The following is a 22,336-nucleotide window of genomic DNA, read 5'->3' as shown; positions in this document are numbered from 1 at the left end:
AATCGGGGACATAGCAAACCTTGACATGTGACTGGGCACAGCTGATAGTGGCGAAAGTGTGCACCCTTCAGAAAAATGGGGACGGTATGGTGATTTTTTTCCCTGGGGGGGGGGGAGCAGAAGCAATTAGATGACGACCGGACAGGAAGCACAAAAACCAATTTCACGTGAGCAAAGACTAAAAGATACAAAATAAGGCCTTAAGTCAATTTTGAGGAAACATTTTTGACCTTGGAGTACAGGCAGCTTCATCTTAAAAGGCCCAGGAGGCCAGGAATCACCTGGGTAAATCGGAAACGTCACAGTTTAGACGCTTTGCGCATCAACGGACATTATCAACAGGCCAGGCAGGCAACCTGAGGAATGGATAAAGATCATTGCAAATGACCGATCAGGTAAGGGATTAAAATCCTGAACCGGTAAGGAGGTCCTACAACTCACCCGTGGTGCAGAGGAAAAAAGAAAGAAGAAAGAAAGAAAGAATGAAAGAAAGAAAGAAAGAAAGAAAGAGACAGAGAAAGAAAGAAAGAAGGAAAGAAAGAAAGAGAGAAAGAAAGAAAGAAAGAAAGAAGAAAAGAAAGAAAGAAAGAAAGAAAGAAAGAAAGAAAAAGAGAAAGAAAGAAAGAAAGACAGAAAGAAAGACAGAAAGAAAGAAAGAAAGAAAGAAAGAAAGAAAGAAAGACAGACCAGCACGCACCCGAAAAAGAAAAATACCTTATTAAAAATTGGCAAAGCACCTCAATGGACATATGTGCAGAGAAAGGGTACCCGTGGCCCCGACCCGTAGGCACTTGAAAAGATGGTCTACGTGACTAATCACCAGTGGAATGAAAAGTGAGCACGGCAAGCAGCAAGCACTTCACACTCTGTAGGATGCCTGTTTTCAAACAGAGAAACTCAAGGCAACAACAAAACGAAAGCCTAAAGCAAGCAACTGGGACTAACCGGAGTTGGCATGATGTGGAGAAAGGGGAACCACTGTGCACTGCTGGTAGGACTGTGAACAGGTCATCCAGTCCTCTGAAGCCTTGGGCTCGTTTATCTCTACGTATTTCTCTTGGGCTCATTTAAACCCCACAGAGCGTAATGGCACGTTCGGCAGACGTGAGATTCTTCGTAGCATCGCTGCCCTCCAGGGCGCTGCAGTGGAAATAAGGGCATGTGGACGGAGAAGCAATGGGGCGACGGCATTGAGGAGCGGTTCCCCGGGGGCGTGTGCTCCCAGGGGAAGGGGACCGCGTCCACGGAGCGGTTCCCCGGGGGCGTGTGCTCCCAGGGGGAAGGGGACCGCTTCCAGGCCTACTCCTGGGGCTCCACGGAATAGCACAGACCCTGTTAGGGCACAACGCTGGGTGGAAAAGGACGCGGCGCAACCACCGACGTCAGGCAGGCCGCTGACAGGAGTCCAGCCCTCCTAGCCAGGCAAGCCAGCGGGAGGCCAGCACAGGGAAGGACACGCGCAGGGGTCTGCGAAACAGCACCAAAGGCAACCCCCCAACCGCCAACCCAAGAGCGGAGCCGAGACAACGCAGGGGGTCGTTTGCACAGGACCCTCGGGGAGACGGCTGTTCCTCCGGGAAGCGGAAGCACTGGGTGGAAAGGGCCCCGCCAGGAGCCCGACGAGGACCTGCGAAAAGCCTTCCGCCTCAGGTCGGCAAGGTGGAGGCTTGAGCGGCCACCTGCTCCACAACCCAGTACCCTTTAGTGATTTCCCAGGAAGATGAAACGTCCTCGGGCTGCAGAACCGGAACCGCGCAGCCTGGGCCCCGGGGCTCGACCCTCGGCCCTCGGCCCTCGGCCGTCGGCCCGCGGCCCTCGACGCGCCACCCTGGGTCCTGACCCAAGACGCTCGGCCCTCGCCACGTGAGCCCCGTACCTCGACCTCCCTCGACACTCGACCCTCCAATCTCGACCCTCGACCCTCGAATCTCGACCCTCGAACCTCGACCCTCGATCCTCAGGGCCCGCAGGCCCCGGCGCCTGGAGGGCAGGGGGCCCGAGGGGCGTGTCTCTGGCGAGGCCCCGCCTCCCGCGTGCGCGTGCGCATGCGCACTGGGCCAGCCGCTCGGCGTCGCTCCCGCGCAGGCGAGGCTGACTGGCTCCTCCCAGTCAGTCGCGAGGCCCTCAGAGGAGCGTCGTCGCGGAGGACGTGCTGTGGAGGTCGTTGTGTGCGTGGAGGCCTGAGAGAGGTGGGGGATGGCGATGGCGATGGCGATGGCGATGGCGATGGAAGGGGCGGAGGGAGGGGCAAGACACAGGCGATGGGGATGGGGGTGGGGCGGAGGGACGGAGGGACGAGGGACGCAGGGAGGACCGACGGAGACAGGGGTGGGGCGGGGCGGGGGGGGCCCTAGGGACGGAGGGTCGCAGGACCGAGGGGCAAGACAGAGGGGTTGGGGCTAGCGCTGGGGCATACGCACTGCGGGACAGAGGAAGGGTCAAGACAAACGGGGGCCGGGCCGGGGGTCGGGCGTAGCGACCCCCTGGGAGGCCCCGCCAGGCAGGCAGGCGGACCCGGTGGCACTGGGTGGCCGTGGGGGGGGGTATCCTGGAACGTCCGGGACCAGGGCGTGGGGCGGCCACGGGGGTGGCGGGGCTGACCTCTGAGGTGACGTCCCCACGGGGTCCTCCGGGGCTCCGACGGGATACGACCAGGCCCCTGAGCGCAGAGCTGGCAGGGCGGGGAGCGGGAGCGACGGCCCTCATGGCCCGGGAGGGTGACACCTGGTGAGGAGGGGCCGTCTGCGCCTGGCCCTCCGGCCACACCGCCCGGCCCGACATCTTGGCCCCCGGGGGCGGGGCCACGGCTCGTCCTGGGGGTCCAGATGGCCCGTCGAGGAGCCCCCTCCACCTGACTGTCCGCCGACGGGTGCAGAACGGCTTATTCCCCGTGCATCCCGAGGGGACGCGGGGTTTCGACCCGGCCACGGTCGGGTCTCCAGGCCAGCACAGCCCTGCGGGGAGGGACCTCGGGGGCCGGGCCGGCCTCTGGCCCAACGTAGGCGCAAGAGTGTGGCGGAAGGGCCCGGCACGCAGATGGCCCGGGGCAGCTGACGTGCCCCGGGTCGCCGTCTTGGGGTGGGGCGGGGGGGGCGGGGGGGGCGGGGCTGCGCCGGCCGCATCCTCCTTGCTCCCTCCCGGCCCGGCCAGACACACGAGGACACGCGCAGCCCGGTCTGTGCAGAGGCCCCCTGCCTGCCGACGCTCGCTGACCGTGTCCCCATTTCTCGGTCGGTCGCCTGCTCGGGCTCACAAGGTGCGGGACAACTCGGAGGACACACAGACACCTCGGAGGACAGACACCTGTGCGGATGCCTCGGGTTGGCAGGAAGCGCCTGGGGAGGAAAGCCCCTGCGGAGCCCCAGAGAGTGGCAGCCTGTGATTCGGGCAGAGGAGGGAGCGGAGAGCTGAGTGGGCCAGAGGCTGCTGCTGCTGCGGAAGGTACTGTCTGCCCCACACTTTGCGGACACAGCGCTCGCTCGGAGATGACCGCACGCGGGGCAGGCGTCTGCCTCCCAGTCCTTCGCCCGGTCAACAGTACGGCCCTCCAGCGTGCGCCCCCCGCACGTGTGTGTGCGCGCCAGCGCAGTTTCACCTGCCGCAGGTTGCCCACTGGATCCTCCTGTCCCAAACCAGGATTCCAGAGGTGGAGATCGCACGCAGCTCTTCTGCCGCGCCGCCACCCCACCCCCCACCCCGACCCCACCCCGCGCCCCCACCCCAACCCCACCCTGCGCCCTGCTTGCCTTCTTTCCCAAATACCTCCCTCGTGCCGGGGGCTGTTCTCTGGCGTTTAAGCGCGCCAAAGGCCGGGAACACCTTCTCCGCCGCGTGGTGTGGTCCTGGGCCCCGATCTCCTTTCCTCTGCCCTTGCACAGACACGCAGCCTTTCCTAGCTCTGCCTTGAAAGGCTGTTGGTTTGCCAGAGGCCTCGCAGCCCGCACGGTGACGATATTGCCCCCTCGAAAACTGATCGAAAGGCCACCCTTCCCTTAAGAATGGTTTCTGACTCCTTGCTATGGGAAACGAACTAGGGGTGTTGGAAGGGGAGGAGGCCGGGGGTTGGGGGTGACTGCGCGGCGGGCTCTGAGGGGGTGCACTTGACGGGACGAGCACTGGGTGTTGTTCTGTATGTTGGCAAATTGAACACCAATAAAACATAAATGTGTTACTAAAAAAATGTTCTCCACTTTTATTTCAACGCAGGAAACAATCCAGTAGCCGATAAACATGGGCGAAAGAGGGCTTCTCCCGGACCGCGTGAGGAAGACGTGGGGTAACGTGTTTACAGTATTTTCCCTTGCCACATCAAGTCAACTCGGCTTGCCTGCCCGTAATTCTCTGTAAAATCCTAGAATGAGACATTGTTTCCAAAACAAATACGACCTGGGTTTACCTTTCCTCAGTAACGTTTGCTCTAACTTCTTCACAGAAACGAAATACAGAAGATGCTGCAAGGACTTGGAGGTATGCATAAGTGCTGTCTGCAGGGAAAAGGAAAGCTTTAGATCCGACAGCTTTTACAGGTGGAAATGTTAATGAGTGGCCTGCAAGACTGATTTTCATGCCTTGTTCTCATATGTAGGATATTACACAAGTATTTAGTGTGATTCAACTTTGCCACTTTCTATGCTGACCTTTTCCGTTGTTGATCTGGAAAGGTAAAAATGGTACTCACCGAGATGAGGTAAGAGTGACGCCATTATTTTATGCACGCGTACGTCAACGTACTCTGCCAGCGAGTGGTCGGAGCAAACTTCTACCTCCTTTGGCGTGCACAGATTAGGTGGCGGAGCGAACTTCGTACCTCCTTTGGCGTGCACAGATTAGGTGGCATATCAGGTTTTTGTGTCGGATTTAATTTTTCTTGATTTACTTACTTTCCATAACTTTCCAGTGCTCTGTTCTTTGGAGTAGCAGCACAAACTGAATCCTGCCAAAATCAATCAATCAAACAAAACCAACCAAAAAATAAAACAAAGCACCCTCTTTATCATCATTTTTCATTAATAAGCCATATAGGTGCAAACTAGAGAACTCCCGTAGCTGCTGAGAAATGTCATATCCAACCTCCTAAGCTTTTTCTTGTTTGGTCAGAGGTCAGTCACACCATCTGCACTACAGGGCAGGACACTTAGCAAAGAGTCCCAAGTCAATCTGTGGCTCTTCGATAAGGATCGCCCTTACAAGCAAGGATGTTTTGATAGCTTTGCTCTATTTGGTGGCGACAAAGGGCTTGCTTTGTGAGCTGTCTAATAAACTTCTTACTGTAGAGGGATTCCGGGTGTGTAAAATAGTTTTATCAGACTGCAGATCCTTCATGACTGCTGAAAAGTAACTATCGATTGTAGATCCAAAAAGTCAAATCATGCGATTTGCAAAGCTTTATTTGAAGTTTTAAGGTTCGGTGAAATGCAGCACTTATGGATGAAAGTTCTATGGAAAAAGCTCCGTGAAAATATTTTATTTATTATTTTTTTAAAGATTTTATTTATTTATTCATGATAGACACACACACACACAGAGAGAGAGAGAGAGAGAGAGAGAGAGAAGCAGAGACACAGGCAGAGGGAGAAGCAGGTTCCATGCAGGTAGCCCGACATGGGACTCGATCCCGGGTCTCCAGGATCAGGCCCTGGACTGAAGGCTGCACTGAACCACTGAACCACCAGGGCTTCCCTGTGAAAATATTTTAAAAGTGTTTCTGAACTCATTTATTCCAGCTAGAGTTCTTACAGTCACAGCCTTGCTCTCTTTTAGTTAAGCACAGTTAAAAGCATCACTCACTAGATCGCTTGAAAGATGATTCTTTAATGTGCGATATAATGATTTTTCTCCTTTTGGGGGTCGTTTTTAAGAAAATGCTTTTGTGATGTTTTATATAATGCATCCTAATGGTAATCCATCTAAACATGTCCCATGAGTTGCAGGATTTTTGTAAATTCAGAAAAGTTTGCCTTTTACCTGTCTTCTCACAAGGACATTAAAGTCTGTCTTTGAGATTCTTTATACGCATTTTGACAATGGAAAGTCTTTTGATTATTATCCCCCTTTCCTTATCTCTGAACCCGCTGTTAGAGTAATGAGAATCAGGATACTAGTACTGCAAAGACTTTACGGAAACTAGTGAGCAAATCTGGCTTTTTCAAACGATGCCTGTGTTATAGATTTTATTTTACTTTTTTTTTTTTTTTTTGGAGCATCATTGGCACACACAACATGACATTAGTTCAAAGGTATACGACATACTGATCGGACATTTACGATACCTGCATTACAGATTTGAAGCGTCTTTGCTTATTGCGGAGGCAACATTTACCTCAATCGAATCGTATATATGAAAACCAAATAATTTTCGGCTTGAAATTTCAATGAGTATCTATGTTCTACACAGGTGGCATTAAACAGGCTCTTCTTGCAAAAAGAAAAATGTTTGAAGCAAATGCAAAAGCTTCTCTGAAAAGCACTAACGAAAAAATTGATCAGGGTTGGAAAATACAGCAAGAACAAAGGTGAGGTGGTTGTTTTTAAGCCACAAGGACGCTTGTATCATTTCTTAGTATTCCTTGGTGCAAATAACGGAAGGCAGATGCTATTGTATTGAGTTTTCCAGTGGAAAAGAGATTTTGCTGCATTGTTTTCTAAGCAGGTAAATTCTCTTAACCTCACTCCTTATCAGCATTGAGGTTTAATTCCAGGAGCCAGTAAGGTGACCTTTCCTACCCCCCTTTCAAAGCACAATTGAGTTCTCTTGTGTAGGAGTTTTCTTCCTATATAGTTTTCTTTTAATTCATAGTCATTCTAGACCTAATCTAGCCGAACCTTGGGTAAACGTCTTACAGCGTTATCCCGGTGACAGTTAACTGTATTCCATCACGTAGAAAAGGTTAACTTTATATCATAATGAATTTGCGCATTGTAGCTAAGTTGTGTTCACTGTTCTTTCTTAAAAATCATTATTGTGCCAAAGAGGGGAACTGTTTAAGTGAAATATTCCTGTTCGGGAATCTTCGATAAAACATCCTCATTGCATCTACTTACCGCATCTGAACGTAGAGGTTCTGTAGGAAGAAGAAATGAAAAGTAAGCTGCTTGGAAAATTGATTTTATGGTAAACCCTCGTTAGTGTTGAACAGTCAAGGCATGTGAGAAGGCTTCTGTATTGGTCGCTTAGGAACAATACTGTTGGTAATAAGAGTCAATTGTTCGTGTGCCCTTTCTGTTTCCCGTGAGACTACACTGTGCTGTTATGGTATTCCTGCAAAATGGTTAATTTTGTCATCTCTTTGTGGAGTGTGACGGTGCTCGTTATCATGTTTTACAGGCAGAATCTTCATTTCAAATACTCTCAGCAGTTTCTGACTCTCTTTCAGAAGTGGGATACCGACATGAGGAGAGCCCAGGAACAGGAAGCAAAACTAGCTGTTGGTATCAGCCTTGGCTTTAAAATTTATCTATTCCATTGATTTCTTTACTATATCAAAGTCTCAGGTAGCAAGAGGTCATGCAAAAACACAGGAGAGAATGTAGAGTCCGTGAGCCCAGATGGGTAAGGGAGGGTAGAAGATAGCCCAGATGAGTAGTGGTGGGAGGCCGAATGTTCTATTTGGATGGCTTCTATTTAGTGATACAGGAAGGTCACCAGCTAAGAGTTAGAGTGGTGGAGGAGGCGCTGCCTTCGGGGGGCAAAGAGGAAGTCCCGGAATTGTTTCCTGAGAGCGGGCCAGCAAATGCACTAGGGAAATATCATTGCCAAGCAGCATTATGGGTCTGGCTTTGATTACTGTCATAGTGATCATGAATTTAAAGTGAGACCACACTGCACGGTTGTGGCAGAGTGGCTAGAGAGCTGGATCCTCCAGGGTTGGGGTACGGCCACACAGATTGACAGAGTGGAAAGGGGGCAAGGCACACGTGCAAGTGCAGAGGTATGACGATTGACCATGGAATTTAAGCCAAGAAGGAAGAAAAGGGAGACTAGGAGAATGGGGACTGGGGACAAGGAACACTCCTTGGATCATGGGATATTAATCCTGAAAGAGTTCTGAACCGTAGTAAGAAAGGGAGAGAACAACAAACAGGGAGGTAAAGGTAGAATGTCGGGGGCGGGGCAGGGTGGAGAAACAGCATAGCACAGTGGTCAGGAGCCTGGGCCTCGGAACATTTTTTGCTTTTTTGTGTTTTTAATCCAATCCTGGTTGACCAGTACTTTGACATCAGGGACAAATTATGTCTCACTCAGGTTCCTCAGCTAGGAAAGGAGGCCTGGTAAGAGTATCTGCCTCATAGAGTTGTTTTGAGGGTTGAATGAGATCGTATGTAATAAGTCTATTTGAAATGGTTACGAACAGTACCTGACACAGAGCTGCTATGCAAGTCTTTGCTCTAATTAATCTTACGTAGACGTTGCAGTTATTGGGAGTCCCGGGTCTGACTACGTAAGTGACTAAAGTAGGGAAGAGGACAGAATTATCGTTGGAGAGCAGGTCAATGAACGGAGAGGCTAGGATAGTCTGTATGCGTCCTGAAAACACCAAGAATTAACACATGTTTTGAACGTTGTTAAGAAGGAATCTCTCCTCTGTGACTACTGTTAGGAAGGATTATTGTATAGAGTCTTTGCCTACTTGTGGTAAACAGATTATTGAAAGGGCCATTTGTGGACTTTGAAGTCCAGAATTAATACATGTCTTCAATATCGGTGAGGAAGACAATTTCCCACTTAATGGCTACTGGGTAGGGTCATCGTGTATTGTTTCTGTATATGGGTGGTGCTTGGTCGCAAAAGTTGTTAAAACAGGAAATGCTGACAGGTATCGATTTAAGGAATATTCCTTTTCAACCTGATGTGTAATTATGTTCTCTGAATACTAAATGTGACCCACATTTTGTCACCTTTTCCTTTAATGTTCCTAGGGTATGTTTCAAGAGCAACAAAAGATTCTGCAACAAGCTAGAATTGTTCAGAACCAGAGGCTGGAAAAATTAAGAAACGTATACAAAGAATTCTTAAAGGTCTGTGGTATTTGGCAACACAAAACGCTCTTAGAAAACACAAGACGTAGGGGTGCCTGGGTGGCTCAGTCGCTTGAACGACCAACTCCTGGTTTTGGATCAGGTCGTGGGTCCTGATCCCATGGGTTGTGGGATGGAGCCCCGCTGGGGCTCCCTTCTCAATAGGGAGTCCGCTTCAATTTTCTCTCCCTCTGGCCCCCTGCCCCCTTGCACGTGTGCTGTGCGTGTCTCAAATAAATGAACAAATCTTGAAAAAAACCATAATATGTATATAAAAGTAGAAGATAGTTTCTTTCTGAGTCTGAGTCTGTGGAAAACCATTTAGGTTGTATATTTAAATTTTCAACCAATTTCCAGGAGGACCTCACTGCTTTGGATTTAGCATAATTGGGAAATGCATTTTCTTATATTTAGCATTAATTAATACTTTTATGGGAGTCGTTTTTTTATTTTTTTCTTTGATTTCACACTATTTATTACAACACACATATAACTCTTATTTTTGTAACTTAGATTATGTGTGATATTGAGATCTTGAACTTTTTTTCCACAATTTTGAGGATTTAAAGATCTTGACTGTAAAATGGAAAAAAATACAGAAATACTAAAAAAAAAATATCCCAAGTGTACCAGATGGGAGTCGTTTAAAACAGGGAATGGCAACGTGGGAATTTTACCTAGAAATACACGTATCGTGAAGAATACTGGTACTTTATTAACACTTCGAGCATGATTTTTTGGTTCGATCATCAGTTTTGAGATCAGCAATAAACATATAGTGGAAACTAGGAATTCTGTGAATCACTTCTACGTGTCTTTTCCTTGTATTGATGGTTTCTGTTAAATACGAGTAGGCAGTTGTAATTGATGGATCCTGATTTTTATATTCAAATGTGTTACGTGAGTATTTTGTGGCACATTTGCTTTTGGAATACTAGAGGAATAGTGACTTTATACACAGACTTAAGGGATCCCTGGGTGGCTCAGCGGTTAAGAGCCTGCCTTCAGCCCGGGGCGTGATCTTGAGTCCCAGAATCGAGTCCCGTGTTGGGCTTCCTGCGTGGAGCCTGCTTCTCCCTTTGCCTGTGTCTCTGCCTCTCTCTCTGTGTCTCCCTTTCTGTCTCTCTTGAATAAATAAACAAAATTTTTAAAAAGTTTAAAAATATCATAAGGAAAGGTGTAAGAGAATGTATATCATAAATAATGAAAAGGCCAGAGGAAGACTAACCGTTTGTGAATTGAGAATGATCTGGTGTGATATTTGCACATCAGCAAATTGTTCTCAGTGACACATACCTCTTCCTCAGGCAGAGATTTCTTTAGGAAGTGATGGAATCCTGCACATTCCCCTTCTTTTTTCTTGGTGTGCCTATGGGCGCTGTGTGTGTGTGTGTGTGTGTGTGTCTGTGTGTGCGTGTGTGTTTGTGTGCCCGCGTGCGCCATTTACCTCTGCATCTGTACCTTTCTCTGCAACCTTTCTGCAACTGTTTCTTTCTTTGAATTCCCACTGCTACTGCCCTAGTTCGGGATCTCACCATTCCTTGCTCCTCCGAGTAAATGCTTACCTGAGGGCTCTCTTCTCCAGTCCATCCTTTACAGTTCCGCAACATGATCTTCCCACCTGAAAACCTGTCATTAGCTTCTCATGTCAAAACCTCAGGTATTCAGCGTCTGTCCCTGCCCAGTAACAGAACTCCCTGGTTTTATGTGAACATTCCTCCTTTCTTCCCACCCCTCCAGATTGGTTGCTCTCTCTGAACTAACTCACCTTTACTTCCTTGTTTCTGGAATACTTTCAATTCCTTCTTCCCTTTATCTACTGAAATCCTATTCTTTCGCCAACTAACGCAGAGTCAATCTTATCTTCCAGCACACAGTCATGGCAAGGGGTATTTCCTTAATAGTTACAAAGTTTTTGTGTGGGTTTTAACTTACGTGTTTTTCATTCTCCCTGGAATAAGGGAGGAAGAGACCGTGCATTCATTTTCTATTTTTATATACATTTATTTTTTATTGGTGTTCAATTTGCCAACATATAGAATAACACCCAGTGCTCATCCCATCAAGTGCCCCCCTCAGTGCCCATCACCCAGTCACCCCCACCCCCCGCCCACCTCCCCTTCCACCACCCCTAGTTTGTTTCCCAGAGTTAGCAGTCTCTCATGCTCTGTCTCCCTTTCTGATATTTCCCACTCATTTTCTCTCCTTTTTCCCTTTATTCCCTTTCACTATTTTTTATATTCCCCAAATTAGTGAGACCATATAATGTTTGTCCTTCTCCGATTGACTTATCTCACTCAGCATAATACCCTCTAGTTCCCTCCACGTCGAAGCAAATGATGGGTATTTGTCGTTTCTAATGGCTGAGTAATATTCCATTGTATACATAAACTACATCTTATTTATCCACTCATCTTTCGATGGACACTGAGGCTCTTTCCACAGTTTGGCTATTGTGGACATTGCTGCTATAGAAATCGGGGTGCAGGAGGCATTCATTTTCAATTTAGTCCACGGCACCTAACGGTACCTTTTACGTAGGATGCACTAGATTGCGACTCATTAAGTGAACAGTAAAGATTAGACCATGTTTGTTTTTCATGACTTAAGAGGCCGTGTTACAGATCATTTCATTCCCTCCAATGGAATCTCTTAGACTGATTATTAGTCATTATAAGTGCAGGGTTCCCTGGTGTTTAGGCAGTTCCTTAGAGTGTTGTAAGTTTATGGATTTTCATTCTGTGGGAAGGTCAGTCTTTTCTTTTTTTTCCAGGATAAGAAACGTCTTTATTTTTTGTAATAATAAATTTATTTTTTATTGGTGTTCAACTTGCCAACATACAGAATAACACCCAGTGCTCATCCCGACAAGTGCCCCCCTCAGTTCCCACCACCCAGTCACCCCCACCCCCTGTCCTCCTCCCCTTCCACCAACTCTAGTTCTTTTCCCAGATTTAGGAGTCTTCCATGTTCTGTCTCCCTTTCTGCTATTTCCTACCCATTTCCTCTCCCTTCCCCTCTATTCCCTTTCACTATTATTTATATTCCACAAATCAATGAGACCATATAATGTTTGTCCTTCTCCGATTGACTATCACTCAGCATAATACTCTCTGGTTCGGTCTTTATCTGTTTTTCCACCACCTTGACCTTAACTGTCTATTAACGCATTGTTTGGAGCCAAGTGTACTACTGTCGTGCCTCTATAATAATAATATTTGACTCAAACACAACATTTTAAAAATTTCTTAAGTGGGCATTCTAATCACCATGTATCACGTACAGTGTTTTGTTTGGAAAAATTAATGAGCATCCCTTGAATATTAAGGGTTGTTACCTTTGAAATCTAACTGAATTTAAAAAAATATCTTAGGTATTTGTTTGAGAGAGGGCACATGCAGGGGGAGAAGCAGAGGGGGAGGGAGAAGGAGACTCCCCGCTGAGCAGAGAGCCTGACGCGGGGCTCGATCCCGGGACCCGGAAATCAAGACCTGAGTTGAAGGCAGACTCTTAACCTACTAAGCCACCCAGGCGCCACCTGAAATTTGATTGTACATGTTTGCAGCATGAGATGAAAAGTGGTGCTTTATACCTGAACTAGGCTTCTTGTTTTAGAGATCACAGGCTTTGGACCAGGACCATGAACGCTTTCTTACTGATGAACAAAGTGAAGTCAGGGAAGAAATCGCCAAGTTGCAAAACAAAATTATGAGGGAAGCTGTAAGTAGTAGTAGTCCTTTAATATTAAGACCCAAGGAGGGATGTGAGCATTGGGGTATTTGGTTTGCCAAAATGTATATGACAGTTACTCGAATAACGGGTGAATGTTCAATATTTCCTTCCTTGAAACAGCAGCAGCAAGAGCTGGCAATGGTTCGGAAGTCTCTTCATTCCCTGTTGTTCTGACGACTTTGAGGAACGAAAGAACAGGAAGCTACGTTTTATTAAGTGTGACGTTAGCTGCACTGAACCACACTGTAGTAGTTTAAAGATTGTAGTTGAAATTGGTACGCCTTGTTTATCATAGTTTGCTTGCTAAGTGCAATAATCTTTTCCTGTTAAAACCCCAACCCTAAAAAGCTCTGTGAGGAGCAGCAGTTCCACAATTATATACGTATTAAGCTTTCAACCCTTTGTTAGTAATGAAGACTTTTTGTACTTAACACTGTCAATTAGCTGTTAGCAGTAAGGATGATTTAATTTTAGGCTTTCCCTCAGTGGATCTGTATTAGCCCCAAAAGGCTCAAACCACAAGTACAGAAAGAAGGCTCCATTGCTTTGCCTAAAGGGAAAAAATTAAAGAATATAAAATCTGTCTTATCCGTGCACCTGCTTGTATTTACTCATTAGTTTACTGAGCCAATTCCAATACCAATATGGTTTCAGAAGAAAACGTACTCTATCTACTGCCTTATAAAAATGATTGCAAGCAAAGATAAGATTGTGTTTTAAAATCCATTAAACTGCCTACAATCGCTGGGAGAAAAGAACTACATATATAAATATCAGTGCTGAGACATGGGTTTGTGAATGGGCCATTTCCAGAAGCAAACCAAAATGTCATTTAATTGGTGTTGGTTCACTATTTTTTTTTAATTAAATTTTATTGGTGTTCAATTTACCAACATACAGAAAAACACCCAGTGCTCATCCCGTCAAGTGTCCACCTCAGTGCCCGTCACCCATTCCCCTCCAACACCCGCCCTCCTCCCCCCTTCCACCACCCCTAGTTCGTTTCCCCGAGTTAGGAGTCTTTATGTTCTGTCTCCCTTCCTGATATTTCCCAACATTTCTTCTCCCTTCCTTTATATTCCCTTTCACTATTATTTATATTCCCCAAATGAATGAGAACATACACTGCTTGTCCTTCTCCGATTGACTTATTTCACTCAGCATAATACCCTCCAGTTCCATCCACGTTGAAGCAAATGGTGGGTATTTGTCGTTTCTAATCGCTGAGTAATATTCCATTGTATACATAAACCACATCTTCTTTATCCATTCATCTTTCGATGGACACCGAGGCTCCTCGGCACCTGCCCTTAGCATTTATTGAACATATTTCACAAATACGCACATGTACTTAATTACTTAAGGCTTAACATTTCACATCTTTCTTTTCTTTAAGCATTTTATTTATTTATTTATTTATTTGGCACAAAGAGAGGGAGAGAGAGAGAAAGAGAGAGAGAGAGAGAGAGATATTCATGCAGAGACAAAGGTAGAGGGAGAAGCTGGCTCCATGCACGGAGCCCGACGTGGTACTCCATCCTGGGTGCCCCAGACCATGTCCTGTGCAGAAGGCAGGCGCTAAACCCCTGAGGCACCCTCGGATCCCCTCACATCTGTCTTTAAAGATAAATCCCACACAGTGCTTCGTTTTCAAGTTTAGTATTCATTGAGTATATGGAACACTGATTTGATATTTGAGAGCTAAGAACTTGAATAATTGATTCTTATACCTCTCTTTTTGTACCGGCCTTTTTTCTTTAACATTTGATAACATAACACCGTCTTCATTTCGACACGTTATTTAATAAACATGGCATTGTTTCAGAATATATTTGGAATAAGCCCTTTCAATGAATTTTTCTGACTTACTGAAATCCCTCCCATGAATCATTCAAAACAAAACAATCCCATTAGGAGGAGAGGAATGATTTTCTCCCATCTTTCCGCATGGTGTCATGGGTTGTTTTTTGTTTTGTTTGTTTTGTTTTTTACTGTCAATTCTGACCCCTGTATACCAACCTTCCTTTTTTTTAAGGTTTTGCAAGTTTTCAAACATAAGCCCTTTCAGAATCTCTTTTTCTAACTGCAGTAATGTATACAGGGACAAATGAGTCCTCCACCGCTATCCAATCTTTGACATTACAGGAAGAAATTAATTGCCCAATTTCACATGTTCATAAAGAAGTTTCCCCTTAAGCCAAATCATGTGTTGGTATATGCGTCTGAAGTTCTGTTCCAAACATCTAAGAAGGTCCTCTTTTGGGAAGTTTTCCAGTAGCTATAGAGGCAAAAATAAAGTACTCCAAAGGACCCCACGAAAGTTCTCGTATTGATACTAAGACATCTGGTTTCATGTGAGCATGGAGAGGCATACTCAGTACATAGTGTACTTAGTGATCAAACAGTTGACATTTATTTCATCCCCTGAGAACCTCAAATGAGTAAATACATTCTTTTTTTAATTAAAAATATTTTATTGTTTTTTTATTTTTTTAATTTATTATATGTAAATTTATTTTTTGCTGGTGTTCAATTTGCCAACATATAGAATAACACCCAGTGCTCATCCTATCAAGTGCCCCTCTCAGTGCCCATCACCCAGTCACCCCCGCCCCTCACCCACCTCCCCTTCCACCCCCCCCCCAGGTCGTTTCCCAGAGTTAGGAGTCTCTAATGCTCTGTCTCCCTTTTTTATATTTCCCACTCATTTTCTCTCCTTTCCCCTTTATTCCCTTTCACTATTTTTTTAGAGTCCCCAAATGAATGAGACCATATTATGTTTGTCCTTCTCCGATTGACTTATTTCACTCAGCATAATACCCGGCAGTTCCATCCACGTCGAAGCAAACAGTGGGTAGTTGTAATTTCTAATGGCTGAGTAATATTCCATTGTGTACACAGACCACAGCTTCTTTATCCATTCATCTTTCTTTTTTTTAACTCTTAGAATGTTTATTAAATGGATGATTTACAAGAAGGATAGTGACGAATAAAGGTAAAAATTTTCAGTTGAAACATGAAGTCTACGTGTGTAAGTTTAAATGAATATTCGATTTCTTTTTTTTTTTTAAATCTTCTCCTTTAAGATTATATCATAGCATATGAAGCACTGGTGAGATCTATGTCACCAGATATTCCCAGTTTGCTGATTTCCCGGAGATTTTTCAGCCGATGATTGTACTGCCACAAATGGGCATCACTGACCGCAACCTGGAAGTGGTCAGATTCAACCAGCACTTGTATTTTGAATGGTTTACCACCTTCGAATGGGAAAGCCGCCTGCCTTTCTTCCTTTCCCCAGATATTATCCAGCTTCGTATTGCAAACAATGAGTCTCTTGTCTTCATTGAAGCGTGGGTTAAAGTGAAAGGCAAGATCATTCCCTCCCTTGAAATCTAAAGCAAGTCTGTTTTCACTGGTGCCCAGAATTGTTATCAGCATGCGAGGCTTGACTCCTCCAGGCAAAGGCAGGTCATAAGGCACAGTCAGTGGTCCAGTAGGGATGCCAAAGGGACCAGCAGCAGGGTAGGCTCCCGAAGCGCTTGGTTGTCCAGGAGGCGGGTAGGCCCCAGGCCCACTCGGTTGCCCGGGTTGCACTCCTGGTGCTGTTGGGCCAGGATAATCAGGTGCTGTGGGGCCAGGGTAGCCGCTGGGAGGTGCCTGGATACGGTAGGCACCAGGATAGGAGGCCCCTGGGTATACCCCTGCTCCAGCAGGCTGGCTTCCCCATGGACCAGGCCATCCTTGAGTGTTTGGGTTTCCAGACCCAGATAAAGCATCATTAAGTGAAAAACTGTCTACCATTTTCCCCACACCTCGGCGCTCGCTCAATTGCTCGCTCCAGGGACGGCTTCGGGGACAGCTTCGGGGATGGCGTCGGGGAGGCGGCGTGATCCCTCCATTCATCTTTCTATGGACATTGAGGTTCCTTTCACGGTTTGGCTACTGTGGACCTTGCTGCTATAAACATTGGGGTGCAGGTGTTCCGGCGTTTCACTGCATCCGCATCTTTAGGGTAAATCCCTAGCAGTGCAATTGCTGGGTCATAGGGTAGTTCTATTTGGACCACTTTGAGGAACCTGAACACAGTTTTGAAGAGTGGCTGCACCAGTTCACATTCCCACCAACAGTGCAAGAGGGTTCCCCTTTCTCCACATCCTCTCCAACATGCATTGTTTCCTGCCTTGTTAATTTTCCCCATTCTCACTGGTGTGAGGTGGGATGTCATTGTGGTTATGATTTGCATTTCCCGGATGGCCAGTATTGGGGAGCATTTTCTCATGTGCTTGTTGTCCATGTCTATGTCTTCCTCTGTGAGATTTCAGTTCATGTCTTTTGCCCACTTCATGATTGGATTGTTTGTTTCTTTCCTGTTGAGTTTAATAAGTAAGTTCTTTATAGATCTTGGAAACTAGTCCTTTATGTGATAGGTCATTTGCAAATATCTTCTCCCATTCTGTAGGTTGTCTTTGAGTTGTTGACTGTATCCTTTGCTGTGCAAAAGCCTCTTTTCTTGACGAAGTCCCAATAGTTCATTTTTGCTTTTGTTTCTCTTGCCTTCATGTATGTATCTTGCAAGAAGTTACTGTGGCCAAGTTCAAAAAGGGTGTTGCCTCGTTCTCCTCTAAGATTTTGATTGAATCTTGTCTCACATTTAGATCTTTCATCCATTTTGAGTTTATCTTTGTGTATGGTGAAAGAGAGTGGTCCAGTTTCATTCTTCTGCATGTGGATGTCCAATTTTCCCAGCACCATTTACTGAGGAGACTGTCTTTCTTCCAGTGGATAGTCTTTCCTCCTCTATGGAATATTAGTTGACCATACAGTTCAGGGTCCACTTCTGGGTTCTCTATTCTGTTCCATTGATCTCTGTGTCTGTTTTTGTGCCAGTACCACACTGTCTTGATGACCACAGCTTTGTAGCACAACCTGAAATCTGGCATCGTGATGCCTCCAGCTCTGGTTTTCTTTTTGAATATTCCCCTGGCTATTCGGGGTCTTTTGTGATTCCACAGAAATCTTAAGATGATTTGTTCCATCTCTCTGAAGACAGTCCATGGTATTTTGATAAGGATTGCATTAAATGTGTACATTGCCCTGGGTAACATTGACATTTTCACAATATTAATTCTGCCAATCCATGAGCATGGAATGTTTTTCCAAATCTTTGTGTCTTCCTCCATTTCTTTCAGAAGTGTTCTGTAGTTTGTAGGGTATAGGTCCTTTACCACTTTGGTTAGGTTTATTCCTACGTATCTTATGCTTTTGGGTGCAATTGTAAATGGGATTGACTCTTTCGTTTCTCTTTCTTCAGTCTCATTGTCAGTGATTAGAAATGCCACTGACTTCTGGGCATTGATTTTGTAACCTGCCACATTGCCGAAGTGCTGTATGAGTTCTAGCAATCCGGGGGTGGAGGCTTTTGGGTTTTCTATGGCCCGGAGCATGTCATCGGCGAAGAGGGAGAGTTTGACTTCTTCGTTGCCCATTTGAATGCCTTTTATTTCTTTTTGTTGCCTGATTGCTGAGGCTAGGACTTCTAGTACTATGTTGAATAGCAGTGGTGAGAGTGGACATCGCTGTCTTATTCCTGATCTGAGGGGAAAGGCTCCCAGTGTTTCACCTATGAGTATGATATTTGCTGTGGGCTTTTCGTAGATGGCTTTTAAGATGCTGAGGAATGTTCCCTCTATCCCTGCACTCTGAAGAGTTTTGATCAGGAACAGATGCTGTATTTTGTCCAATGCTTTCTCTGCATCTATTGAGAGGATCCTATGGTTCTTGTTTTTTTCTCTTGCTGATATGATCAATCACACTGATTGCTTTACGAGTGCTGAACCAGCCTTGCATCCCAGGGATACATCCCACTTGGTCATGGTGAATAATCGTCTTAATGTACTCTTGGATCCTATTGGCCAGTATCTTGTTGAGAATTTTTGCATCTGTGTTCATCAGGAATATTGGTCTATAATTCTCCTTTTTGGTGGGGTCTTTGTCTGGTTTTGGAATTAAGGTGATGCTGGCCTCATAGGAAGAGGTTGGAAGTACTCCATCTCTTTCTATCTTTCCGAACAGCTTTAATAGAATAGGTATGGTTTCTTCTATAAACGTTTGAAAGAATTCCCCAGGGAAGCGATCTGGCCCTGGGCTTTTGTGTCTTGTGAGGTTTTTGATGACTGTCTCCATTTCCTCCCTGGTTATTGGCCGGTTCAGGTTTTCTGTTTCTTCCTGTTCCAGTTTTGGTAGTTTGTGGTTTTCTAGAAATGCGTCTATTTCTTCTAGGTTGCCTAATTTATTGGTGTATAGATGCTCATAATAAGTTTTCAAAATCATTTGTATTTGCTTGGTTTTGTTGGTGATCTCTCCTTTTTCATTCGTGATTTTATTAATTTGAGTCTTTTCTCTCTTCTTTTTAATGAGGCCGACTAATGGTTTATCTATCTTATTAATTCTTTCAGAGAACCAACTCCTGGTCTTGTTGATGCCTTCCACAGTACTTCCGGTCTCTATTTCATTGAGTTCTGCTTGAATCTTTATTAACTTTCTTCTTCTGCTGGGTGAAGGTCGGATTTGCTGTTCCTTCTCCTGCTCCTTCGGGTGCAAGGTTAGCTTTTCTATTTGAGTTCTTTCCAGTTTTTGGATGGATGCTTCTATTGCTGTGTATTTCCCCTTCAGGGCTGCTTTTGCTGTATCCCAAAGATTTTGAAGGGCTGGGTCTTCATTCTCAATAGTTTCCATGAATCTTTTTAATTCTTCTCTAATTTCCTAGTTGACCCTTTCATCTTTTAGCAGGATGGTCCTTAACCTCCACATGTTTGAAATCCTCCCAAACTTTGTCTTGTGATTTAGTTATAATTTCAAAGCATTATGGTCTGAAAATACACAGGGCACAATCCCAATCTTTTGGTTTTGGTTAAGACCTGGTTTGTGACCCAGTATGTGGTCTATTCTGGAGAAAGTTCCATGTGCACTTGAGAAGAGTGTGTATTCAGTTGCATTTGGATGTAACGTCCTGTCGATATCTGTGAAATCCATCTGGTCCAGTGTATCATTTAAAGCTCTTGTTTCTTTGGAGATGTTGTGTTTAGAGGATGTATCAATTGCAGAGAGCGCCGTGTTCAAGTCTCCCAGGATCAGTGTATTAGTTTCTAAGTTTGTTGTAACTTTGGTTATTAATTGAGTGACATACTTGACAGCTCCCACATTAGGGGCATACATATTCATGAGTGTTAGGTCCTCTTTGTGGATGGACCCTTGAAGTATGATGTAGTGTCCCACCTCATCTCTTAGTACAGTCTTCGGGATAAACTTTAATTTATCTGATATGAGGATGGCTACCCCTGCTTTCTTTTGAGGACCATTTGAATGGTAAATGGTTCTCCAACCTTTTATTTTCAGGCCGTAGTTGTCCTTACGTCTAAAATGAGTCACTTGTAGACAGCAAATAGATGGGTCTTGCTTTTTTATCCAGTCTGAAAGCCTGCACCTCTTGATGGGATCATTAAGCATATTCACGTACAGAGTTACTATTGAAAGATATGAATTTAGTGTCATCAGAATACCTATTCTGTCCCTGTTTTTGTGGATTGTTTCCTTGGACTTCCTCTTTCTTTTACAGTGTCCCCCTTAATATTTCTTGCAGAGCTGATTTGGTGGTCACATATTCTTTCGGTTTCTGCCTATCTTGGAAGCCCATTATCTCTCCTTCTATTCTGAATGAGAGCCTTGCTGGAGAGAGTATTCTTGGCTGTGTGTTCTTCTCATTCAGGACCCTGAATATATCCTTCCAGCCCTTTCTGGCCTTCCAGATCTCTGTTCATCAGGACAGAGTTTATCTTTGTCTGCTGTTAACCTATTCCTTCTCCCCATAACGGTTAGGGATTTCTTGTCTCTTGCTGCTTTAGGGATCTTCTCTTTATCTTTGGAATTTGCAAGTTTCACTATGAAAGGTCAGGGTGTTGAATGGTTTTTACTGATTTTTTGAGGGGAGATCTATCTCCTGGATCTGAATGCTTGTTTCCCTCCCCAGGTTAGGGACGTTCTCAGCTATGATTTGTTCAAATACACTTTCCGTTTCTCTGTCCCTATTGGTGCCCTCTGGAACCCCAATTAAATGTAGATTTTTCCTTCTGAGGCTCTCATTTATTTCCCTTAACATTTCCTCGTGATTTTTAATTGTTTTTCTCTTTTCTCCTCAGCTTTCTTCCTTCCCATCAACTGGTGTTCTATGTCACTGTGTCCCTCACTCATTCTTCTGCCTCATTATCCCTCGAGGTGAGGACCTCCAGTTTGCATTGCATCTCATTTGACTGATTTTTAATTTGGCCTGATTAGATCTCAATTCTGCAGTCATGAAGTCTCTTGATTCCTTTATGCTTTTTTTTCCCCAGAGCCATCAGTATCTTTATAATTGGCTTCTGAATTGGCTTTCTGACATCGAATTGTAATCCGAATTCTGTAACTCTGTGGGAGAGAGTAGTGTTTCTCATTCTTTCTTTTGTGCTGAGTTCTTCCTTCTAGTCATTTTGCTCAGTCAGTGCAGAGTGGCTAAAAACAAGTTGTACTGGAAAAAGGAAGGAAAGAGAGAAGAAAAAAAGTGGGTAACAAATAAACAACCCCCCCAAAAAAAGAAACCAAGGAGAGGTATCATCTGATTCTATTCACTGTAAGTCCCTCGACTTCCCCTGGAGCTTTCCAGTGCTGCTTGATTAAGAAGTTGCTCTTCCCCTGTCCTTCCAGCTGGTCTTCTGGGGGAGGGGCCTGCTGTGCTGATTCTCACGTGTGTGCACCTGGGGGGCTACCTCGACCCCTGCCAGGTGCATGGCTCAGTAGGAGCTGTTGGCCCTGTGATGCCCCTGCTCCCTGGCGACCCCGCTCAGTCCCAGGGAAAAGGTGAAACCAGGAAGAACAACAACAGTGCTGGTGGCCAGCTCTCCAGCCCTGGAGTCAGCTCCATCAGTAACTCCAGCAGCTCCTGGATGTTCTAGGAGCGAGGGGCACTGATCTGCACGGCTCGGGTTACCCAGCAGCAGGAGCATCCTCACTATCCTGTGTCTTCCTGGCCCCTGCCTGTCCCAAGGGGAGTGCCGGATCCTGGGTTGTGTCCCCCGGCTCCTTGTGGGACTGCACTGCTGGAATCACGCTGCTGGGGCTGCGCAGCCCCCTCCATGCAGAGTCCGGCCTGTGCCACCACCTGAGCTGCTCCCGAGGCCCCACCGGGCGTGCGCTCCAGACCTGTAGGGAGCTCGAACTGAGGTGTGTGGCACGCTCTCCCCATGGGCGCACTCCTTATGGCACGAAAGCACAAATGTTCGAGAGGATGTGGACAAAGAGGAAACCTCCTGCACTGTTGGTGGGAATGTGAACTGGTGAAGCTACTCTGGAAAACTGTGGAGGTTCCTCAAAGAGTTAAATATAGACCTGCCTTACGACCCAGCAATTGCACTGCTGGGGATTTACCCCAAAGATACAGATGCAATGAAAGGCTGGGACACCTGCATCCCGCTGTTTATAGCAGCAATGTCCACAATAGACAAACTGTGGAAGAAGCCTCGGTGTCCATAGCGAGATGAATGGATAATGAAGATGT

General features: G+C 45.9%; 1 protein-coding gene, 1 long non-coding RNA gene and 1 pseudogene across 3 annotated transcripts in view; 1 reads left to right on the top strand and 2 right to left on the bottom strand.

The window, feature by feature from the left end:
• Positions 1-852: 852 nt before the first annotated feature.
• LOC140596087 (synaptonemal complex protein 3-like) overlaps positions 853-22,336 on the top strand; it is a 38,600-nt gene continuing 17,116 nt past the window's right edge. Inside the window, exons 1-9 of one of the 2 annotated variants that reach the window (XM_072743478.1) lie at positions 853-2,189; positions 3,257-3,441; positions 4,207-4,276; positions 4,433-4,467; positions 6,395-6,512; positions 7,325-7,424; positions 8,917-9,015; positions 12,631-12,735; positions 12,868-13,343. In XM_072743478.1, coding sequence (XP_072599579.1) covers positions 3,312-3,441; positions 4,207-4,276; positions 4,433-4,467; positions 6,395-6,512; positions 7,325-7,424; positions 8,917-9,015; positions 12,631-12,735; positions 12,868-12,921 — 711 coding nt within the window. In that variant the 5' untranslated portion in view covers positions 853-2,189; positions 3,257-3,311 and the 3' untranslated portion in view covers positions 12,922-13,343. Of the gene's footprint in view, positions 2,190-3,256; positions 3,442-4,206; positions 4,277-4,432; positions 4,468-6,394; positions 6,513-7,324; positions 7,425-8,916; positions 9,016-12,630; positions 12,736-12,867; positions 13,344-22,336 lie in introns of those variants that run through there. The other variant, XM_072743477.1, reaches the window with a different exon arrangement.
• LOC140596095 (uncharacterized) lies at positions 4,114-10,670 on the bottom strand. The gene is made up of 3 exons (XR_011998128.1): positions 10,581-10,670; positions 4,679-4,933; positions 4,114-4,351 (listed from the first exon to the last, which is right to left on the bottom strand). It is a non-coding gene; the product is annotated as an uncharacterized lncRNA (long non-coding RNA).
• On the bottom strand, positions 15,825-16,570 carry LOC140596045 (galectin-3 pseudogene; annotated as a pseudogene).

Source organism: Vulpes vulpes, chromosome X (assembly GCF_048418805.1).
Source record: "Vulpes vulpes isolate BD-2025 chromosome X, VulVul3, whole genome shotgun sequence".
Taxonomy (NCBI): Eukaryota; Metazoa; Chordata; class Mammalia; order Carnivora; family Canidae; genus Vulpes; species Vulpes vulpes.
The sequence above is the reverse complement of the archived record's forward strand: the minus strand, read 5'-3'. Positions and strand labels throughout refer to the sequence as shown.